The sequence below is a fragment of the Pongo pygmaeus genome, chromosome 11, assembly GCF_028885625.2.
Source record: "Pongo pygmaeus isolate AG05252 chromosome 11, NHGRI_mPonPyg2-v2.0_pri, whole genome shotgun sequence".
Classification (NCBI taxonomy): domain Eukaryota; kingdom Metazoa; phylum Chordata; class Mammalia; order Primates; family Hominidae; genus Pongo; species Pongo pygmaeus.
In genome coordinates, this window is record NC_072384.2 from 17,208,200 (window position 1) to 17,229,623 (window position 21,424).

At 48.3% G+C, this 21,424-nt stretch overlaps 3 protein-coding genes across 5 annotated transcripts in view; 2 read left to right on the forward strand and 1 right to left on the reverse strand.

The window, feature by feature from the left end:
• Positions 1 to 9,255, forward strand: part of WDR33 (WD repeat domain 33) — a 103,801-nt gene extending 94,546 nt beyond the window's left edge. For 2 of the 3 annotated variants that reach the window (XM_054477133.2, XM_054477134.2), the window contains 5 exons: positions 1,140 to 1,578; positions 5,300 to 5,463; positions 5,574 to 5,666; positions 6,266 to 6,481; positions 8,617 to 9,255. In XM_054477133.2, coding sequence (XP_054333108.1) covers positions 1,140 to 1,578; positions 5,300 to 5,463; positions 5,574 to 5,666; positions 6,266 to 6,481; positions 8,617 to 8,846 — 1,142 coding nt within the window. In that variant the 3' untranslated portion in view covers positions 8,847 to 9,255. The remainder of the gene's footprint in view (positions 1 to 1,139; positions 1,579 to 5,299; positions 5,464 to 5,573; positions 5,667 to 6,265; positions 6,482 to 8,616) is intronic. The other variant, XM_054477135.2, reaches the window with a different exon arrangement.
• A 1,550-nt stretch (positions 9,256 to 10,805) lies between these two features.
• Positions 10,806 to 13,649, reverse strand: SFT2D3 (SFT2 domain containing 3). The gene has a single exon (XM_054477147.2). The coding sequence runs from the start codon at positions 13,615 to 13,617 to the stop codon at positions 12,970 to 12,972; it is 648 nt and encodes a 215-aa protein (XP_054333122.1). The 5' UTR covers positions 13,618 to 13,649; the 3' UTR covers positions 10,806 to 12,969.
• The window catches only part of LIMS2 (LIM zinc finger domain containing 2), a 64,561-nt gene continuing 56,268 nt past the window's right edge, over positions 13,132 to 21,424 (forward strand). The window contains exon 1 of the mRNA XM_054477143.2: positions 13,132 to 13,322. The gene's annotated coding sequence lies outside the window, so the exon portion shown is untranslated. The remainder of the gene's footprint in view (positions 13,323 to 21,424) is intronic.

The window sequence follows — 21,424 nt, forward strand, 5'->3', positions numbered from 1 at the left end:
GCCTCTGTCTCAAAAAAAAAAAAAAAAAGAAAGAAAAGAAAGAAGAGGGATGCTGTTGCAGGGGAGGTGAGAATTATGGCTGGCTGGGGTACAGGAGGGGTTTGTCTTTATAGCCAGGGAAAAGCAGTAAAAGGCATGAACTGGGCTATTAGAGGAATTTCACTTTAAAAGCACAGTTTTTGTTTTTAGAATCAAGAGTATCTTTTCGCTACCTACTTTTAAAAAGTGCTTGATTTAAATTGTATGTTGACCAAAAATAGGTAAACGTTTACAAAAGCTGCACTAGTTCAGTAGCTGGGAAAACAGTCCCTTCGAAGTTAGGAGGTGAACTAAGTTAACCATCACACATTTAACTGGCATCTTTCCATCTTTATTCAGTACTTTCATTATGGTACATATTTTCACATATTTTAGAAACCTTTAGTGGGATTCCAAACACTGTCTTCAAAGAATGGTGAGAATATTGTAGATGAGGAACAACATTCATAGAGAGGTGCAGAAAACCCTGACACTGAAGCCCAGCAGGGCTGTTTGGTCATCAGGCAGGTATTTGAGAGGCCGGTGATTGCATGTACCTTACAGAGGAATCAAGTGCAACAAGCTGGGGTTAGAGGAGGGATGTCATGGGTGGCAGTGGCGCCCTGTTGATGGGTGCAGAGGTGAATTCTTGGCGCGCTTCCTGGCCTGCAGCATTAATTTCCTCTGTTGTGTCCTCCTTGGATGTGGAGCAGGTGGCCCTAATGAAATGCCTGAAAGAATAGGGGCAGACAAAGGAAGCTCCTTCTGAAGCCCAGGAGGCTGTCTCATTTTTCCAGTGTATACTAAGAGATGGACAGACGCTGCTGATCTCATTTGAGATGAGTAATTTGCCCTAGCTAGTGGGTGACGAAGTTGAAATCTGCACCCCAAAGCTCCTGTTCTATTATACAATGCTTCAGGGAAGTTGAAATCTGCACCCCAAAGCTCCTGTTCTATTACCCAGTGCTTCAGGGACATTTGTCTCCTAACTAAGCTGAGAACCAAGGAGGGAAAACATTCTCAATAAAGAATGTATTCTGAAATGTAGAGATGCTACAGATCAGACCTGTGTTGGCAGGTTTCCTGGAAGACATGGTAAAAGTCAGCTTTGTTTCCTTTAGGTGACTCCCGCGGCCCTCCAAACCACCACATGGGCCCGATGTCAGAGAGGCGGCATGAGCAGAGCGGCGGGCCTGAGCATGGGCCCGAGAGGGGGCCTTTCCGGGGTGGCCAGGACTGCAGGGGTCCCCCTGATAGGCGTGGCCCTCACCCAGACTTCCCCGATGACTTCAGCAGACCAGATGACTTCCACCCTGACAAGCGCTTTGGCCACCGGTTACGTGAATTTGAGGGGCGAGGAGGACCTTTACCGCAAGAAGAGAAGTGGAGGCGAGGGGGCCCTGGGCCTCCGTTTCCCCCTGATCACAGGGAATTCAGCGAGGGGGATGGCCGGGGTGCAGCCCGAGGCCCTCCAGGGGCATGGGAAGGCCGCAGGCCCGGAGATGAACGTTTCCCCCGGGATCCCGAGGACCCACGTTTTCGAGGGCGCAGAGAAGAAAGGTGGGACAGATACTTTGTGGGCCCATTCCATCTTCAGTGGAGCTTTTTATCTGCTCTCTCCACAAAGGTCTCTTTCTTCTTTTTCTCGAGGAAAGAGAATTATATCAATTACTAGCCCTACACTCTCTAGAGTTTGCATTTGGACGTTTAAAAAAAGTGTGCTTTTTAACCTTAGTATTGTTTTAATCTTTGCTGTCTAGAAGTCTTTTTCGTTTTTTTTTTTTATATTTTGGTTGTTTTAAAGAGCTGGGAGGATCAGTATACTACAAGACTTGCTGGGATCTGACTTAAAATTTCCAGGTTCTTCTTGATTAGAATAATGAAATATGAGGCAGCTACCTAGATTGGAAATAAAGGGGTTGTGAAATAGATACAATTTTTGTGTAATTGCCCAATAATCTTAACAAACTTAAACTGAGAAACAATCTTCCTGTTAAACTTAGATCAGGCTTGAACACTCATCTCAGCATTCTTGGGGAGTTTAAGGAACGGAAGAAATGTGGAGAAAGAAACAGGAATTAGCCCAGGACCGGTGGCTCATGCCTGTAATCCTAGTACTTTGGGTGGCTGAGGCAGGAGGATCGCTTGAGGCCAGGAATTGAAGAACAGCCTGAGCAACATAGTGTAACTCCATCTCTACAAAAAAAATTTAAAAATTAGCTGGGTTTGGTGGTGCATGCCTGTAGTCCTAGCTACTCAGGAAGCTGAGGTGGGAGGATCAGCTGAGGCCAGGAGGCTGCAGTGAGTTACGATTATGCCATTGCACTTCAGCCTGGGCTACAGAGCAAGACCCCGTCTCTTCAAAGAAAAACAAAAGAAAACAAAAAAACACCAGGAAATAGTAAAATCTCAAGTGAGACTCAGAATAATTAAAGATGATGATAATTGAGTGTTTATTTTGTGTCAGATGTTGTTACCTCATTTAAATCGAGGAATTTGTTTTAATTTAGGAAATTAATGAACTCATTTTATTTAAAGAATTTGTGAGATAGGTGCGACTGTCAGCATCTTATGCTGATTCAGACAGAATTAGAGCAGTGTCTTGCCTTTCCAAGGTCTGGCAGTTAGTAGGTGTCGGAGCTGGGCTTCGGGCCCATGCTGTTCAGCACTTCAGCTTTTACTGTAGTCTCTGACTACTCCTTAGCCATCCGTGTCCTTTCATCCCATTTCTTTCTTTTTTTTTTTTTTTTTCTTGAGACGGAGTCTTGCTCTGTTGCCAGGCTGGAGTGCAGTGGCACGATCTCAGCTCACTGCAGCCTCCACTTTCCGGGTTCAAGTGATTCTCCTGCCTCAGCCACCTGAGGAGCTGGGATACAGGCTCACGCCACCTCGCCTGGCTAATTTTTTTATTTTTAGTAGAGATGAGGTTTCACCATGTTGGCCAGGCTGGTCTTGAACTCCTGACCTCAAGTGATCCACGTTCTTCAGCCCCCCAGAGTGCTGGGATTACAGGCGTCAGCCACTGCGCCTGGTCCTTTCATTCCATTTCTTACTCTTCTTGTGAATAGATGGTTAAGGTCGGGCACGGTGGCTCATGCTTGTAATCCCAGCACTTTGGGAGGCCAAGGTGGGCATATCACGAGGTCAGGAATTCGAGACCAGCCTGGCCAACATGGTGAAACCCTGTCTCTACTAAAGATACAAAAAATTAGCTGGGCATAGTGGCACGTGCCTGTAATCCCAGCTACTCGGGAGGCTGAGGCAGGAGAATCGCCTGAACCCGGGAGGCAGAGGTAGCAGTGAGCCGAGATTGCACCACTGCACTCCAGCCTGGGTGACAGGGTGAGACTCTGTCTCCAAAAACAAACAAACAAACAAACAAAAAAAATATATATATGGTTGAGTTAGAGTTGGCCAGCCCACCCTCAGGGGTGGTGAGAAAAGCATGGCTGATGACAGGCTCAGAAGCATGACATAGTGGGGGCTAAGGAGGCAATTGTTTTGGAGAGGGGAGATAGGGAGGTTAAAAATAAAGATGTAAGGGCTCCCAGTGTTTTTAAGACCCTCTCTTAATGACATCCAAGCATTACCTTTGACATGGCTTTTTATGACTAGAAGAGCTTTACATCTATGTAATGTTCACTGGCTTATTGAATCTCTGCATCTTGTGCAAAATGTTACATTTTACCTTGTCTTTTTTTTTTTTTTTTTTGAGAGGGAGTCTTGCTTTGTCGCTCAGGCTGGAGTGCAGTGGCGTGATCTTGGCTTATTGCAGCCTCCGCCTCCTGGGTTCAAGCGATTCTTGTGCTTCAGCCTCCCGAGTAGCTGGGATTACAGGCATGCGCCACCACGCCCAGCTAATTTTTGTATTTTTAGTAAAGATGGGGTTTAGCCATGTTGGCCAGGCTGGTCTCGAGCTCCTGGCCTCAAGTGATCTGCCTGCCTCGGCTTCCCAAAGTGCTGGGATTATAGGCGTGAGCTACCGTGCCCGGCCACCCTGTCTTGATTTGTATTGTGTTTCATCTGTCAGTGCAGACCCACAGCCTAGGCTGGTGTGTGAGAGTGTAAAGGTATTGTGGTTATATAGGAGAAAGTTCTTGTTCTTAGAAGAAATGTACTGAAGCATTTAGGGGTGAAGCTCGTGTTGGCAACTGATTTTCAAATGGTTTAGAAAACATGTTTGTGAGTAGCTGGATGGAGAAGATAAAGCACGTGTGGCAAAATATTAAGAAGGGATTGATCTGGGTGGAGGATCTGGGATGTTCATTGTACTGTTCTTTCAGCTTTACTGTAAGTTTGAAAATCTTCCAAGTAGAAGATTAGGGTAAAGGCAATGGAATGGAAACCCGAGGAAGAGCAGAGGCCTGGCCTGGGAGGAGGCCACGCAGCTCATGCAGAGGGGCGCTGCAGGGTGGTGCCACTGCCTCTCAGTGGGCGCTGCCAGAAGGTCACTTTCTCTTCTTTCGCACAGACCTCCTGGTACCCTCTCTGCCTCAGCACTACTCCTAGTCAGTGTAGTCTCCTAGCTCCAAAATTCCTGAGAGAAGGGGAAGCTGTTCACTAAGCAGGGCTCCAGACTGCCAGCTAGCCAGTGGCTCGCTGCCTGTAAGCCAGATGGTGACCTGTGTGCCCATCAGCTGTGGACTGGGGCGATGAGTGCTGCTCGTGGCCACGGAGGCCTGCCCCTGGGTGGAGGCTGTGGGCTGGGGCAGATGGCAGAGCCCCTACCTACAAACAGGTCCAGTATGGTTGGCAGACGTGATCTGTGCCCCCATTTTTCTGATTATATGTCATAAATGTTCATCATACAAATGTAGATGATAATGACAAGTATTTGTGAGGCAGTGATACAGAACCTGGGCCGAGAGTCAAAACTGGCTGAGTTCAGATCATCAGCACTTACTCTGTGTCCTTGAATAAATGACGTCAGCAATCTGGGCCTCAGTGTTCTCATCAATGGAACTGCTTGATAACACCAGCTTCATATGGTGGCTGTGAGAATGAAATGAATGAAACGAAGTAATACTTGTATATACCTGAAAGCCTAAAAGAAGCATAAAGTAATTCCACACTCTGGCATGTTTCCTTCTGGTCTGTTTTTGCCTCTGATAGTATTAATAGGATTATATAATGTATCCTTTCAAAAATACATAGTTTTATTTTGTTTTCCTCCCAATTAACATTGTATCGTGCTTTCTCATATCATATGCTTCTTTGAAACATGAACTTAGAGTGGCAAGATGTTCTCTGAGATGGACATTCTGCTGTTTTCTCGTTACAGTTTCAGAAGAGGAGCCCCGCCGAGGCATGAGGGCCGTGCTCCCCCCAGAGGAAGGGATGGTTTTCCTGGTCCTGAAGACTTTGGTCCAGAGGAGAATTTTGATGCTTCTGAGGAAGCGGCCCGAGGACGAGATCTCAGAGGTCGAGGTCGGGGTACCCCACGAGGTGAGCGAGTTACTAAAGACACCTGGTCTGGAAGGATAGGGTACAGAATACAGTGGTTGTGAATACACCAGGAACAGTCTGAGTGCAGCATTGTTTGCTCTGTTGTGTAGGAGGAAGGAAGGGTTTACTTCCCACTCCTGACGAGTTCCCTCGCTTTGAAGGAGGGCGGAAGCCAGATTCCTGGGATGGAAACAGAGAGCCTGGTAAGGAAAAGAACCGCTTGTTGGGTAACTCTAGACTGCAGTTCACAAAGTGAGTTCTGAGGGCCCTCTCTGAGGTGCACCGGGTCCCCTCTTTCCAGCTCATGTCTCCCCGGGGGGCTGGGCTGTCTCCTGTCCTGCAGACACAGCATTTGATCTCAGCAGGTGGAACGCAGAGCAGAGGAATCTGCCAGACATTACAGGGATCTATCTGAGTATAAAACGGGACTGCTCTTTCCACTAAATTGTTTTTGGAGAATAAAGTTAAGTGAATTAAAATTTTCCCAGTCTCAATTGCTAATATGGTAAATATTCGTAGTTACAACTCTCATTAACAAAATCTCTTAGGAGTCCTCAGTAATTTGAGACTGTAAAGACGTTTTGATACTACAACGACTGAGAACGAGTTCTCTGGATCTTACCTGCCCCTCTCACATGAGGAGGCACCCTGATGTCTGGGTGGCTTACCCTTCGGCCTGTGGCGGGCATTCAGCATGAGTGAACGGCGGCTCTCAAGTTGCTACCTACTCTCCACAGTGTCATTCCCATCTACTTCTGGTCACACTGTGCTTTCCTGTAAGGAGATTTGTTTCTTGTTTCAGGGCCAGGTCATGAACATTTTCGTGATGCTCCCCGCCCTGATCATCCCCCTCACGATGGTCATTCCCCAGCTAGCAGAGAACGCTCCTCTTCTCTCCAAGGCATGGACATGGCATCCCTACCTCCCCGAAAGCGCCCCTGGCATGATGGCCCAGGCACTTCTGAGCACAGAGAGATGGAGGCCCCAGGAGGCCCTTCTGAAGACCGAGGAGGCAAAGGTAAGAGCAGGCCAGTGGTTACGGTTCCAGAAGCTGCAGGGGCCGGTGGAGGCCTTACCTGCGTCTGCTGCACATGCCCTAGCAGCCTGGGCTGTGCAGAGGCTCATGCTCCTAAATGTGGTGCCAGTGCCACACGAGCTGTCATCTGGTGGACTGCAACTCGGCCCTGCACAGGACTCCACTTGCCTCCAAGAATCCCCATTCGCTTAAGGTTTTCACTTCAGCCCTCTGCCAAGATGCCCCAGTACTCTCTGCTCGGCTTGCTGTCTGGGAGCCCTCCTCTCCTTGGCAGTCTGCCCTCCACAAGGCTGCTTGGAACCCTCAAGGGCTCCCAGTGGGAGGGGAAGAGTTGTCCTCTCCTGGGTGGTCTGTTGGTTTTTTTAGCCTGGGTCTAGAGGAACACTGCTTGTGCTCAAAGTCACAAAGACTTTGGGAAACGTGGTCTATGGGCAGTGTTTCCAGGGGCACAGTAGATTATCTCCTCAACTGCGAACTGTGGAGCTTTATTTTATAGGCAGCACTAACTTTAGCCAGGAGTAGTTGCCTCTGAAGGCTGACTACAACTCTGGTTGCAAGGCAGCGGGGGAGGGTGCATAGGTGGTGTGGCTCGGAGGCTCTGGGAAGGCTGCTCCCCGCATGCCCCAGCTTGTGCTCTGCTCCTGAAGTTGGCCTGTCTGTATGGACGGTCCTTCCAGTACAGAGTTCTGCCATTTGGTCTTTTTGGGTTTTTTTCTGTCACCCAGGCTGGAGTGCAGTGGTGTGATCTTGGCTCACTGCAAGCAACCCCCGCCTCCCAGATTCAAGCGATTCTTGTGCCTCAGTCTCCCCAGTAGCTGGAACTACAGGTGTGCGCCACCACGCTTTTGTGTTTTTAGAGAGATGGGCTTTTGCCATGTTGGCTAGGCTGGTCTCGAACTCCTGGCCTCAAGTGATCCACCTGCCTTGGCCTCTCAAAGTGCTGGCGTTGCAGGCATGAGCCACCATGCTTGGCCTGCCATTTGGTCTTGATAGGTGTCTAACAAAACCCTCAGAAATTACCTTATGTATCATCAATAGATGACCCTGCATAAACACACTGTACTACTAGCCAGCGTGCTGTGACCTTGGCTGACTTTCTTGGGCACTTGGCACACCATTATTAGGTCCCTCTGGTCAAGGACATGCAGTTAGCATGGGAATGACGTAGTAGCTGACACTCTGCCCAGGTGCCTCAGGTGGGTTGAAGCTGCACTTTCTAAGAAAAGAAGCCAAGATTGTTCCTTTGGCTCACTCTCCTAACTTCATCTCAGCTAGATTCATATTCTATTACAAAATATAAGACAGCGGAGAGTTTGCAGTCATCTTCCGAGAGTGCATTATGGGAGATGTGACCAAATCCTATCATTTCCTGAGGAAAAAAATCTTACAAGATAGAATTTTTTTTCCTTTTCCTTTTTTTTTAAAAAACGTATTATCAAGCTGCAACAGAATGAAAGAATTTTAATAGTGCCTAAACATTTGTGTGTACTAGTCTGAAGCAGGTTAAGCTGTGCCTCGGTGATAGAACCTGAAAGCCAGTGTTTTGTGGGGTTTTTGGATTTTTGTGCTTTTCTTTTGTTTTTTCAAGAAATACTTTATTTTACTAATTATGAAAAGGAAGCCAAAAGTGCCACATGTCACGGGACAGTCCCAGTGAACACTTATCCTAGTTGGAGCACTTTTTATTAACATTAGCAGTGTGTACTTCCAAAGTTAAGTCAGTGTATTCAAACCTTCCCTCAATATACCCTGGTGGCTGGGAGCGGGTAGATACACTTCCCATGGCCTGGGACATGGCCCAGTGTGGCCCGGGTCTCCCTGAAGGTGCTCCGTGCTCATCTCTTGGCTTCTCTTCTCATCTTCTCCGTGCTCATCTCGTGCTCATGTCTTGGACGTGGATCTGGCTGCTGCTGAGGCCCATGGCCATGAGCCAGGACGGCGGAGGCAGGGTCAGGAAAGGGTAGAGGCACACCTCTCAGTACTCTCAGTAGCACTGCCAGTCTCCCTGGCACCCACCAGAACTGGTCCATTGTCATCAAGAGTAAAGTTTGTACTGGGAGTTACTGACAAACAGTTGCTAATACAAAAAGTCCCATGTGAAATTTTCTTTGTTTCAGGCCGAGGGGGCCCAGGACCTGCCCAGAGAGTGCCCAAATCTGGGCGTTCCAGCTCCTTAGACGGAGAGCACCACGATGGATACCACAGAGATGAACCTTTTGGGGGCCCTCCAGGCAGCGGCACCCCTTCTCGAGGGGGCCGGAGTGGCAGTAACTGGGGTAGAGGGAGTAACATGAACTCTGGCCCGCCGAGGCGAGGAGCTTCACGGGGTGGTGGAAGGGGTCGGTAGAAGCTGGAACTGAGTACCCTGAGGCCTCTCTGGACAGTATTTAAGAACTTCCTGTGGACTTACCAGGAGAAACAAAAGGAAGCCTGCACCGTTGTAGCCCTGAACTCTTTTCTGGGCACCTGAATCCCAGGAACCCTCAATGAGGTCTTCAAGATGAAGAGACTGCTGCCAGCTACCAGCCCGGCTGGCCCTGTCCTGTCCACCCTCATTGCCCCAACTCCCATGTTGTTTTGTGAAGATAAAAGCTGGGATCTTTTTTTTTTTTAAGTCTCACAAGACACGGGGCATCTCCACAAATTTAAGTTCCTGTCCATTTGGAAATTTGTTTCTATGTGTACAGTTTGTCAGAGAAAAACATAAAGTTTTTGTATGAATACAGAATGTGATTTACGCAAGAATTAACAGAAAACTAGTTGTGAAGTGCTTGCCTTAAGGAAACCTTTAGTTTCCATCGCATCCCATCTGCCGAGGAATGCACGGTTGTTGCTGATGTTCAGGAGCATATTAACCACTAGGTTATCTAAATTAATCTCAGCTGTGAACTTTGTGTTTTTCAACACATTCTGTCACACCATTTTTGTGATAGAGTGAGAAATACTTGAAAATTATTCTAATGTAGTTTGTAGTAGGTTCAAATTTTTACTCAGACATGTTCTGACAGATGGAAAATTGTACTCTGAAGAGAAAATGCAATGTTCTTCTGGCTGTCCAATGAGGGAGCTTCCCCTTGGAAGCATCTCCTAAGAATGACAGTTTAGACTGGAATCGCCTTGTTATCATGAGGAGAGGAACTTGATGTTAGTCAGAAATAAAGTCACATGCCCTTTAGATAACTTGAAATCACACATGGAGTTGATAAGGAATGGACCAAAATAGGTCCTCAAACAATTTTGCAACACTTAATTAAGTTTTCCTCTCTTCCTCTTCCATACTATGTGGAAATACCAGTGTTACGGCAGGGCGTACTTCTAACTCACAGTAAGCCAGATAGATCTTGTCCATGGCAAATTCCTTGTTTGAAATAAACATACCATTTAGCCCAGTTGGGATTGGAAGCCAAAAATTCAGTTCATTATACCCCATGATACTTTCTATACTGACCTTTATTTTGGTTTTACATGGAAGCTTTTATTAAAAGGACTATCCTATGGCCACCTTAACATTTCATTACATTGGCAGCTTCAGTTCTGGCATCAGAGTCAAATTTAGTGGTGCTGGAAGTTTCTTTTTTTCTTTTTTAACAGAGTCTTGCTCTGTCACCGAGCAAGGAGTGCAGTGGTGCAATCACGGCTCACTTCAGCTTCGACCCTGCCTCAGCCTCCCTAGTAGCTAGGACTACAGGCACACGCCACCATGCCCAGCTAATTTTTTTTTTTTTTGTATTTTTTGTAGAGATGGAGTTTCACCACTTTGCCTATGCTGGTCTCAAACTCCCGGGCTCAAGCGGTCCACCTGCTGTGGCCTCCCAAAGTGCTGGGATTGCAGATGTGAGCCACAGTACCTGGCTGCTGGTGCTGGAAGTTTCAATGGTTGCTTAGAAAAGCCATACTGATATAGTTTAACAGTATATGAAAATCTAACTGGTTCTCTATGAATGTAAAAAACAGCAAAAGCTAATTGATTTCTGTGGAGTGAGAAAATTTCAGCCATATACACTGCTTTTCAGTTAGAATCTAGAGACTATTTTTTTTTTAACTTTGAAATTACAGCTTATTTAATCAGCGCTCCACCATAAACATGCTATTAGGAGGCTCAAGATTGCTTTAGGTTATGGGTATTTCTTCACTCGCCCCAACTGGTATAGCTTAAAGAGAGAGAAACTGTAATCAAACTTCATGAAGCTAAAACCGGATCCAGAGACCAAACCCATATCAAGATTAGACTTTTTTTTCCTGAGATTCTAGTGGAAAAATTTTCATTATTTTGGGCTTTAACTTTAGAAACATAGTGTCTCAGTAAGCAGATAACCAGATCAAATTTAATAATTTTCATTTTACCTTTAAGCTCTACTGGACTTGACAGATCACATTTTGAGAGTGAATTCATTTAAACAATAAACCTCTACATTATATTTATTAAATATATATGGCATTTAGAAAACCTCACTGTCAGCATACATACTAGATGTTGTGATTTGAAGTTTATAAAAACTAGATTTTCAATGTTTGATTTGAGAAAAAATTTTTGAGACAGGGTCTCGCTGTTGCCTAGGCTGTGGTGCAGTGGTGTGATCACAGCTCATGCAGCCTCAACCTCCTGGGCTAAAGTGATCTTCCCACCTCAGCCCCACCCCGAGTAGCTGGGATCACAGTTGTGTGCCACCACATCTGGTGAATTTTTAAAAGATTTTCTGTGGAGATGGGGTTTAACTCTGTTGCCCCGGCTGCTCTTGAACTCCTGGCCTCAAGCGATCCTCCTGCCTTGGCCTCCCAAAATGCTGGGATTACAGGTGTGAGCCACCAGCTGAGAACTGTTGAATTTTAAAGTTTTTATTTAAGAAATAAACATTGTAAAACATTATAAAACCACCAACTATTGCAAGTTCTAGAGAAATTTAAAACTAGAACAGAAATTTAGGGGACTAGAAAGAGCAGCCAATGGCACAAGTCTTTACAATTAATTAAAAAAATAAATCATTCTGAAAATACTGCATTTGCTCTCTCACAAGCAGCCTCCTGAGGTAGGTAACCTTGTTTACTGATGGGGAACAAGGCAGTGTTCTTTACCAAATCTCAGGGCGGGTAGCCTGCAAGCCTACAGTGTGGATGTTGGCCACTTGTGTCACTTCTTGGGACAGGGCTTAGGGACCTGACTTAGGAACATAAATTTTGGGGTTGGAGGAAGCAGCAGTGCTCTACTGCGGCACGACAGACACTCTGTTAAGGCAACACTGGGATCCAGCTCACGAAAAGCATTATTTTCAAATTGTGCAAGCCAATGCACAGAAAAGTGGTCCTCAACCTTGGGGAACGTAGAATCACCTGGCGAGCTTTAAAAAGGTCCTGATGTCTGGGACCTACTTCCCAGGTTCTGACTGCATTGATCTGAGGTGTGGCTCTTCAAGTAACTGATGCAGTCAAGCGCGAGAACCACTGGCACAGAACGTTTAAATTCTAAATATATTTTACTTCCTAGTGTATTGCTACTGACAAAACGTAGTTTTCTGGACTCATCACAATGTTAGGCTCATACTTTCTGGCAATAAGGTAGGTAAAAGTAACTGCTGAACCTAAAATGAAGGAAGCAGCAATTAGATATAAAAAACATCTTAAAGATCAGCCTGCAAATTGTAAACTAGTTTACAAAGCAGACTATACAATGAGGAATAATTCGAGCTTGTAGAAATCCGTGGTTTCCATCAGATACAGGTATTCCGGATCTAGAATTATCTTCCTATTTGCAGGATTTCCGCAGAGACCGTTAAGCATGTACGCGCCCCTTCCTGGATCCCTTGCTTCTCGGGGCAGGAAATGTCTTTCGGTCCGTCGCTTTCGTCGTGAAATACACAACTAATTTTCCTTTCATGTTATAAGGCACCATATTTATGATTTTGTTAACTGAAGAAAAAACCCGAGATAAACCATCTTAAATAAGTACTTTTAAAAGTCCAGTGGCTGAATTCGGTGTTTAATCTGATGCCCTTCTGGATTCGCTGACACTGAAGAGAATAATTTCCAAGTCTTAGTATAGCCAAAACAAAAAACTACCGTCGCTAAGCTACATCTACCACTGGATTTTAAAATGACAAAACAGCCTGAGAAAAGTCACAAGAGCAGCTAACTCGAAGAAAAGTCCTTTTTCTTTACTCAGCCGAACCTAAGACCACAGTTACTTCGAAAGCAACTTCTAATAACCGTCTCATATCCTGTCACCAGTTCAATGACAAAATCTCAGTTTTCAGAGCATGTGCCAAGTCCAGCACAAAACGCTGACATCGAGGAGCTCCCAACGCTGCTGTCGCCTCCGCTGGCAGCAGCCGCTCCCAGATTAGACTCGGAGGCTTGTCGCGGCAGGGCCTTCGCCACGGGCGTCCGGGCACCGGCGTGCAGTCCTCGGCTCGGCCGGCGCGGTCTCCGACGGCGCTGGCTCCGCGTACTTCCCCAGAGGCGAGGGCGCGAGGTCCTCACACTGGCAGCACCTTGGCGAGGCCGGCGCCGCGGCCCAGGCGACCCAGCGCGAGGCGCAGCGCAGTACCGCCGCCCCAGGGCAGCAGCCCAACCAGCGCGGCCAGCAGCGCGGCCACCTGCGCGCCCGCGCCCAGCACCGTGAGCAGCGTGCTGCGCAGGCCCAGCGCGGCGAACAGCGTGGCGCCCAGCGCTGCCATGTAGAGCACTGCGGGCCGGGACGGCGCTTCTTCGCAGCGCAGCAGGCGCCCGAACGCCGCGCCGCCCCTCAGCAGCGCGCCTCCCGCCAACGCCAGCGCCGAGCCCAGCGACCAGAGCAGCGCGAACTTGCGCGCGCGCAGCAGCAACACCGGTGCGTAGAGCGCGGCTAGGCCGAAACACAGTGCAGCCAGCAGCAGGCACCCGCCGCCCGCCGCCAGCCGCTGCCCGCGCGTCACGCTCGGGAGGCACGCCAGGCCCGCCGCTGCCGACTCTGCAGGGCTCCGCGCCCACGTCCAGCGCAGGCCCGCGCGGCCCAGCCACTCCTGCGCCGGCCCGTCCCCGGGCTCCTCCTCCTTCTCCGCGGCGAGCAGCGGCTCTGCGGCCGCCGGGCCGCCCTCTTTCCCCTGCGCCAGGTACTCCCGCAGCTGGCGGTGGAGGTCCGCCATCTTGGACAAGGCGGTGGCAAAAAGGAAAAGCTGCCGCTCACTTCCGGCCCCCGCAGTCCGCGGGCGGAAGCGGCTAGGCCTGCGGGCGGCAATTGGTCGGCCGCGGCGAAAGGGGCGGGGCCTGCGGCGCTCGCGGAAGTTTTGTGGTGTCCCCAAGTACGGTGGTCGCAGGTGCTGCCTGTCTGCTTGCAGTCGCCCTCCCAGCGTCTGACCCTCTTCCTTGTTCGGAGTAGGCGCCCTTGCGGTCTGGCTAAGTCCTGCCAGCATTAATAGTTGGAAGGCAAGGGTGGGTGTGGTTCTAAAGGGGCACAAGAGGTGACCCTTTTGCTGATGGAAATGTCCTGTGGCCTCACTGCGTCTACCGTGGCGGTGATATTGTGCTAGTTTTGCAACATGGAGGAATGGGTAAAGGGTACACAGGATCTCTCTTGTTTCTTACAACTGAACACAAACAGTGATCTCAAAATACCTGTGTAACTCAGGTGGGTTTTTTGGGGAAAGTTGCGTTCTGATTAGTTACCTCACTTGTAGTAATAGTGACCATCCTGATCACTTACCATGGGGTTGATAAAGGAAGGGTTGACACCCAACACCCTCAACCTGCTTCTCTATTCTGTTCTCAGTTTCAGCCACAGGCCTGGCAACATCCTTAACTCCTTCGCACCCCTTGTCCAAGACTTGGTGCTGCTGTCCCATGTGTTTGGTGTCACTCTCGTGCTCTGGACAGCGCCACGCCCAGGTGTCCTGACTCATCGTCACATCACTCTGACAAGCTGGCCCGCACGCAGTTCAATCCTGATCTATTCTCAGGCCGCACCCACGTGCCCTGCTGTTTCTCAGAGCCTCCTAGAGGGTAGAGTCTGCTTGTGGTTTCTCTCACAGGTCAGATTCCTCCAGATTCTTCCAGCTGCCTCCACAGCTCCCCTCACCACCTTGGCTTCCCCTGGGTGGCCCCGTGTCCTTTGTCCTCTGCCCTAGGTGGATGTAAGGTTAACGGCTTCCTGCTGTTTGGCTTCTCAGCCTTTCCATCCCTGTGTAACTAATCTCCCCCATTAAGTTCCTTTTAATGCTTTCTGTTTTCTTGGTTGGATCCTGACAGATGCAATTCTTTTTCAAAATACATTCTGATTTGTTATCTCACTTGATAATAATAGTGACCAGCCTGATCACTTAGTATGGGCTAAACCATTAGGATGGCTACGATCAAAACAAAAAACAAAAAAAAACACACCAGAAAGTTACAAGTGCTGTCAAGGATGTGGAGAAACTAGAAGCCTGTGCACTGTTGGTGGGAATGTAAAATGCTACAGCCGCTGTGGAAAACAGTACGGAAATTCCTAGGGAAAAAAAAATATGTATATATATATATATGTATATACACACACACACACACACACACATATATAAACGTATATACACACATATTTGTGTACAGTTAGGTGTGTATGTGTGTATATAATTACAATCTGATCCAGCAATTCCACTATGGATATATACCCCAAAGAATTGAAAGCAGGGTCTCAGAGATTTGTATAACTCTTCACAGCAGAACCATTCATGTTAGTCAAGAGATGGAAGCAACCCAAATGTCCACCAGCAAATAAATAAAATGTGATATATGCATACAACGGACTGTTATGCAGCCTTAAAAAGGGAGGAGATTCTGACACATGCTACAGCATGGATGAACCTCGAGGACATTATGCTGAGTGAAATGAGTCAGTCACAAAAAGGACCAATACTGCATGATTCCACTTCTGTGAGGTACTTAGAGTAGTCAAATACACAGAGCTAGAAAGTGGACTGGGTACATAAATGCCCATCAGTGATGTTACCTAATCATTTATGCAGCTACCGTATAGAAAAGGCAGGACTGTGCTGCTCATTTTATGGGTGAGGGAAGCTGAGAAATACCAAGAAGTGAAGTAACCTACTCAAGGTCACCTACAAAACTGATGATAGGGCAGGGTTAGGTTGTGATTCCTGGTTTCTAACCTTGTGGGCTTCGCATTGCAGAAAGAGGCCTTCGCTGGGGATCCCTGTGTGTGAGCCCTGGATGCGCTTTCTGCTGTGGTTTGGTTGCGGGGAGGGAAGGTCATTAACAAAACCCACTCTCCTCCAGCACTGCAGCAAAACTCATCCTAACAATCATCTTCACTTGCTTCCCTGTCTCCCTTGAAGCCCTTCAACCAGGACTTCGTTCCACCATGCCAGCAAAATTGTTCATCACAAAATCGTCAGACGCTGTCGGCTACTGCAGTGAGTTTCAGCCCTCAGCCCCAGGACCGCACCGCAGGCTCCTCTCGGCTGTTCCTCCTCCTGAGCCCTCAGCGTTGTTGCGCCTGGGGCATCTCCTCTTTTCTCTCTCGGCACCCTCTGGCCCAGCCCGTGTTGTTAAAACCCTCTGTGTGCAGAGCGTCCCCCATTTCTCCACCAGGCATCTAATAGACACCCTGGAGGTGACATGCAGAACCAAACACTTAACTCCTGACTTCCCCTCCTCATCCCCCAAAACCTGTAGCTACCCCCTCCTTCTGCACTTCAAGAAATCGCACCCCATCAGCAAGTCCCACCAGCTCTACGTTGGAAACAGATCCAGTACCAGCCCATTCTCTCCTCCACCATTAACCCCACATCTGGGCGCCTGCCTGCACCCCACCACGGTGCGCCTATTTTGGTCCATGCTTTCCTCACGGTTGTTCACACATCGGCCTGAGGGACCTTTGTCCAGTCAGTCAGATGATGTCACTCCCCCAGTGCTCCCCACCTCACACTCACAGAAGCAACTTCCTCACCTCTCCCACGCTGCCCTGTGGGATGGCCGGGACCTGTCTGCCTCTACTCCTCTGCTTTCTGCCCACTCCATGCTGGTCTATGTCTGGTGGCCTTTGGGTTGTTTCTGGATCTGTCAAACATGTTCCCACTTCGGTGCCTTTGTCCTTGCTGTTCTCGGCCTAGAGCATTCCTCCTCACCCCAAGTATCTTCACAACGCCCTCCCTCATTCCTTCAGGTCTCTACTTCAATGTCACTTTTCAAAATGTCTTTCCCTGACTTCCCCGAAGCAGCAGCTCCCATCACCCTCCACCCTTTTCACTCGCAAGCATAATGGACGGTAGCACACTCATTTCCTGGGTGGTCTAAGAACAGGCAAATGCCTTTCCGAGCTCTCCCTCCCTCCCTCCCCATCCTTCATTTTGAGCCTGTCCTTCCTTCTGGGCTCCATTCACAGTGGACGTTGATGTGGATGGAGATGCAAAGGACCCAGACTCACACACATGCAGCAGGGCCCTGAAAGGATTTTTTTTTGTTTAATTTCTTGTTCTGAAACCCTATTTCTGTGTGGTACTCAATGGCCTTGTCCCCACAGGGAGAAGCCTGGCTTTTCAGGAGCTTTAGATTTTACCGTGTCAGCACTAGGCAGGGCCTGGCCTCAGCTCTCGCAGCCACCGCATCTGCACATCCTGGGCAGGGACTCCTCAGATGCCCGCGTCCTCCCTTCCGCTATTGTTGGACTTTAGCATAAGGTCAGGCACGTCCCAGCTCCAACCTCCCCAAGGGAAAGGGGCCAGACCAGCCTTTTCTTCTGCCGAGGTCTTTCACGTTGACCTAAGGAAGCAGCACCCTTCGCACCAAATCCTCTCCCACTTGCAGGAAACTATATTTTCTCCCAGAGCCCAGCAAGTGTTATCCACGCTTCTTTTGAGGGCTTTCCAGAGTGGCGTCTCCCTCCCTTCCCTGTCTGCCATGGTCCTCTCTGTTCAGCTGGTTTTACTTGTCCCCTGCCGGGCCTCAGGCTGAACTACGTTCTCCCTTCCTTCAGTGTGGCGGGTCAGCTAGCGCCAACCACCCCCTCATTTTTGAGACAGGATCTTGCTCTGCCGCCCGGGCTGGAATGCAATGCTGCGATTTTGGCTCACTGCAAACTCCACCTCCCGGGTTCAAGCGATTCTCCCGCCTCAGCCTCTGGAGTAGCTGAGATTACAGGCGCCTGCCTGTAGACGGGGTTTCCACAGGTGGCCCAGGTGGTCTCCAACTTCAGAGCTCAAGTGATCCGCCCACCTCAGCCTCCCAAAGTGCTGGGATTACAGGCATGAGCCACGGCACCGGGCCCGCCAGTGCCCCTTTTCGAAACTGAAATCTAGTAATGTCCTCTTTATCTACTGTTCTTCAGTGGCTCCTTCTTTCCTACAGATTAAATTCTAATTCCCCACCTGCCTTACGCCCCTGTAGCTCTCCCCGATGCTCTGTGGGGTCCCTCTGGACCTAGCAGTTTAGAGACTCCCTTCTTCTCTGGCTTTGCTGAGCCTGGGCTCTCTGCTGGGTGGACGTCTGTCTACTGCTCCTTCCCCTCCCTCTCCCAAGCATCCCCTTCCTCCAGGTCAGTCCTCAGGGCCCACACAGCCCTGTCACTGACTGGTGACATTGCCAATGCCTTGAGGAGTTTTGTTATCAAGCAAATGGCCTCACTGCTCAATGCACAGCGAAGCCAGTAACACTGGCAGCAGCTTTTGAGAAAAGAAAGGTTTCATTGCAAAACTGACTAGCAAGGAGGCAGGAGTGGGGGCTCAAATCTGTCTCCCCAGTTTGAGGTCTGGGGTAAGCTTTAAGGGATCAGAGGGCAAGGGAAGTGATTGAGCAGTGTTGGCTTGGCAGGGTCTGATTGGGGGGTGGGGCTTCAAATTTAACCATTTATGGAAAGGTTTGTCAAGGTAGATTTGGGCCCCAGTCTCCCAGGCTGACGGATCCCTGCTTCTGAAAGATTTCCATGTTCAGGTTCCAGTCCTGTCCTGGTCTTCTTTGTTCCGAGGGGAGGAGTCATTGGTTCTGGGTATTGTTAGAAGTCAAAGCTTGTTCCATTGTGTATGCCTGGGCAACATGGCTTGCAGTTTTGGCTCTGTTGTACCTGCAAAGCAATGCGACATTCTGTCATCAACAAGGTAGGCCCAGTATGCGCTGGTCTCGCAGTTATAATTTCTTCTTTTATTTACTAATTTTTAAAAGAATATCTAACTGCTTGCGTGGTGATGGTCTTCTCAAGTCTCATTTCTTTGAGTCCTGCTTCCCAGCCCCTGTCGCTGTCTTCATTGCCTTGGCTTTTCCAGGTGACCTCGAGTTGGGTGGCTCAGGCTTTGTGGCAGATGTTGGCTCACCAGGCTGATTCATCATGGCTCAGTCACTGTCTGGGTTGGTCGCCTGGCCCTGGTGATCTTCCTCAGGCACAGTGCCAAAGCACTTGCCACAAAATGATGCCTCCCGTCCCCCCGACCTTGGGGCAGCAGAGCCTCTCCGCGGCCACTGGCCCATAGAGCTTCTGCACTGAGGGAGATGATCCCGCCAAGGCAGTAACCAGCAGCCACATGTAGCCTCTGCACCTGCGGGGCAGCTGAGGAACTGAATTTTAAATTTTAATTAACTTTAGTTAATTCATTATTTATATTGAATTATATTTAAAACATCATAATGTACCCACATTATTATATGTAACATACATAATATACTATTAATATATATTTATCATAGCCACATGTAGCTACTGTATTCCCACTGCCCCTCTGGAGCCTGTTGGAGATAGGGGGCGCAGTTGGCGTTGTCATCACGCTGCCTGCACTTGAGTGCGAGCAGGTGCCCCGGGAGCGCTGGCGGCGCGCGCGTTGGGCTGGGGATGGGCAGACTCCGCGAGGGGCGCGCGCGAACGGTCGGGCTCCTGGACGCGGGGGCAGCGGCGTGCGGGCCCTCCTCCGGTTGTCTCCTTACGCGTCCTGGGGAAACTGAGGACTCAGACGCCTCCCACAGGAGCGTCTGAGCCAGGGCGCCTCCCAGGATGCCTCGCTGTCCCTCAGGCCTTCATAGCGTCGGCTTGCCCAGCTAGCACCGCCCGTCCCGCTCTCTGGAGGCCCTGGCACCTCGGCCCCGCGCGGGCCTGTCCCGGGACCCCGCCGGCCGCGGGCCGCTCGCAGACGCTTTTGGCTGCAGCCCTCCCCCGCTAGATTAGATTTTTTTTTTTTTTTTTTTTTTTTTTTACATTTTTTTTTTCTTTTATTATTATTATTATTATTATACTTTAGGTTTTATGGTACATGTGCACAATGTGCAGGTAAGTTACATATGTATACATGTGCCATGCTGGTGCGCTGCACCCACCAACTCGTCATCTCGCATTAGGTATATCTCCCAATGCTATCCCTCCCCCCTCCCCCCACCCCACAACAGTCCCCAGAGTGTGATGTTCCCCTTCCTGTGTCCATGTGTTCTCATTGTTCAATTCCCACCTATGAGTGAGAATATGCGGTGTTTGGTTTTTTGTTCTTGCGATAGTTTACTGAGAATGATGATTTCCAATTTCATCCATGTCCCTACAAAGGACGTGAACTCATCATTTTTTATGGCTGCATAGTATTCCATGGTGTATATGTGCCACATTTTCTTAATCCAGTCTATCATTGTTGGACATTTGGGTTGGTTCCAAGTCTTTGCTATTGTGAATAATGCGGCAATAAACATATGTGTGCATGTGTCTTTATAGCAGCATGATTTATAGTCCTTTGGGTATATACCCAGTAATGGGATGGCTGGGTCGAATGGAATTTGTAGTTCTAGATCCCTGAGGAATCGCCACACTGACTTCCACAAGGGTTGAACTAGTTTACAGTCCCACCAACAGTGTAAAAGTGTTCCTATTTCTCCACATCCTCTCCAGCACCTGTTGTTTCCTGACTTTTTAATGATTGCCATTCTAACTGGTGTGAGATGGTATCTCATTGTGGTTTTGATTTGCATTTCTCTGATGGCCAGTGATGGTGAGCATTTTTTCATGTGTTTTTTGGCTGCATAAATGTCTTCTTTTGAGAAGTGTCTGAAGAATCAATATCATGAAAATGGCCATCCTTCCCAAGGTAATTTACAGATTCAATGCCATCCCCATCAAGCTACCAATGACTTTCTTCACAGAATTGGAAAAAACTACTCTAAAGTTCATATGGAACCAAAAAAGAGCCCGCATCGCCAAGTCAATCCTAAGCCAAAAGAACAAAGCTGGAGGCATCACACTACCTGACTTCAAACTATACTACAAGGCTACAGTAACTAAAACAGCATGGTACTGGTACCAAAACAGAGATATAGATCAATGGAACAGAACAGAGCCGTCAGAAATAATGCCACATATCTACAAGTATCTGATCTTTGACAAACCTGACAAAAACAAGAAATGGGGAAAGGATTCCCTATTTAATAAATGGTGCTGGGAAAACTGGCTAGCCATATGTAGAAAGCTGAAACTGGATCCCTTCCTTACACCTTATACAAAAATCAATTCAAGATGGATTAAAGACTTAAATGTTAGACCTAAAACCATAAAAACCCTAGAAGAAAACCTAGGCATTACCATTCAGGACATAGGCATGGGCAAGGACTTCATGTCTAAAACACCAAAAGCAATGGCAACAAAAGCCAAAATTGACAAATGGGATCTAATTAAACTCAAGAGCTTCTGCACAGCAAAAGAAACTACCATCAGAGTGAACAGGCAACCTACAAAATGGGAGAAAATTTTTGCAACCTACTCATCTGACAAAGGGCTAATATCCAGAATCTACAATGAACTCCAACAAATTTACAAGAAAAAAACAAACAACCCCATCAAAAAGTGGGCGAAGGACATGAATAGATTAGATTTAAAATCGCTAAAGGGGCCCTGTTCTGATAGCCTTAGAGATAAATAAGCACCTTATATAAATGGAATAGTCCCGAATTTTTCAGAAGTTGGGGAAATGTAACTTCTAATACTGTTAATGGTCAAAAGGAATA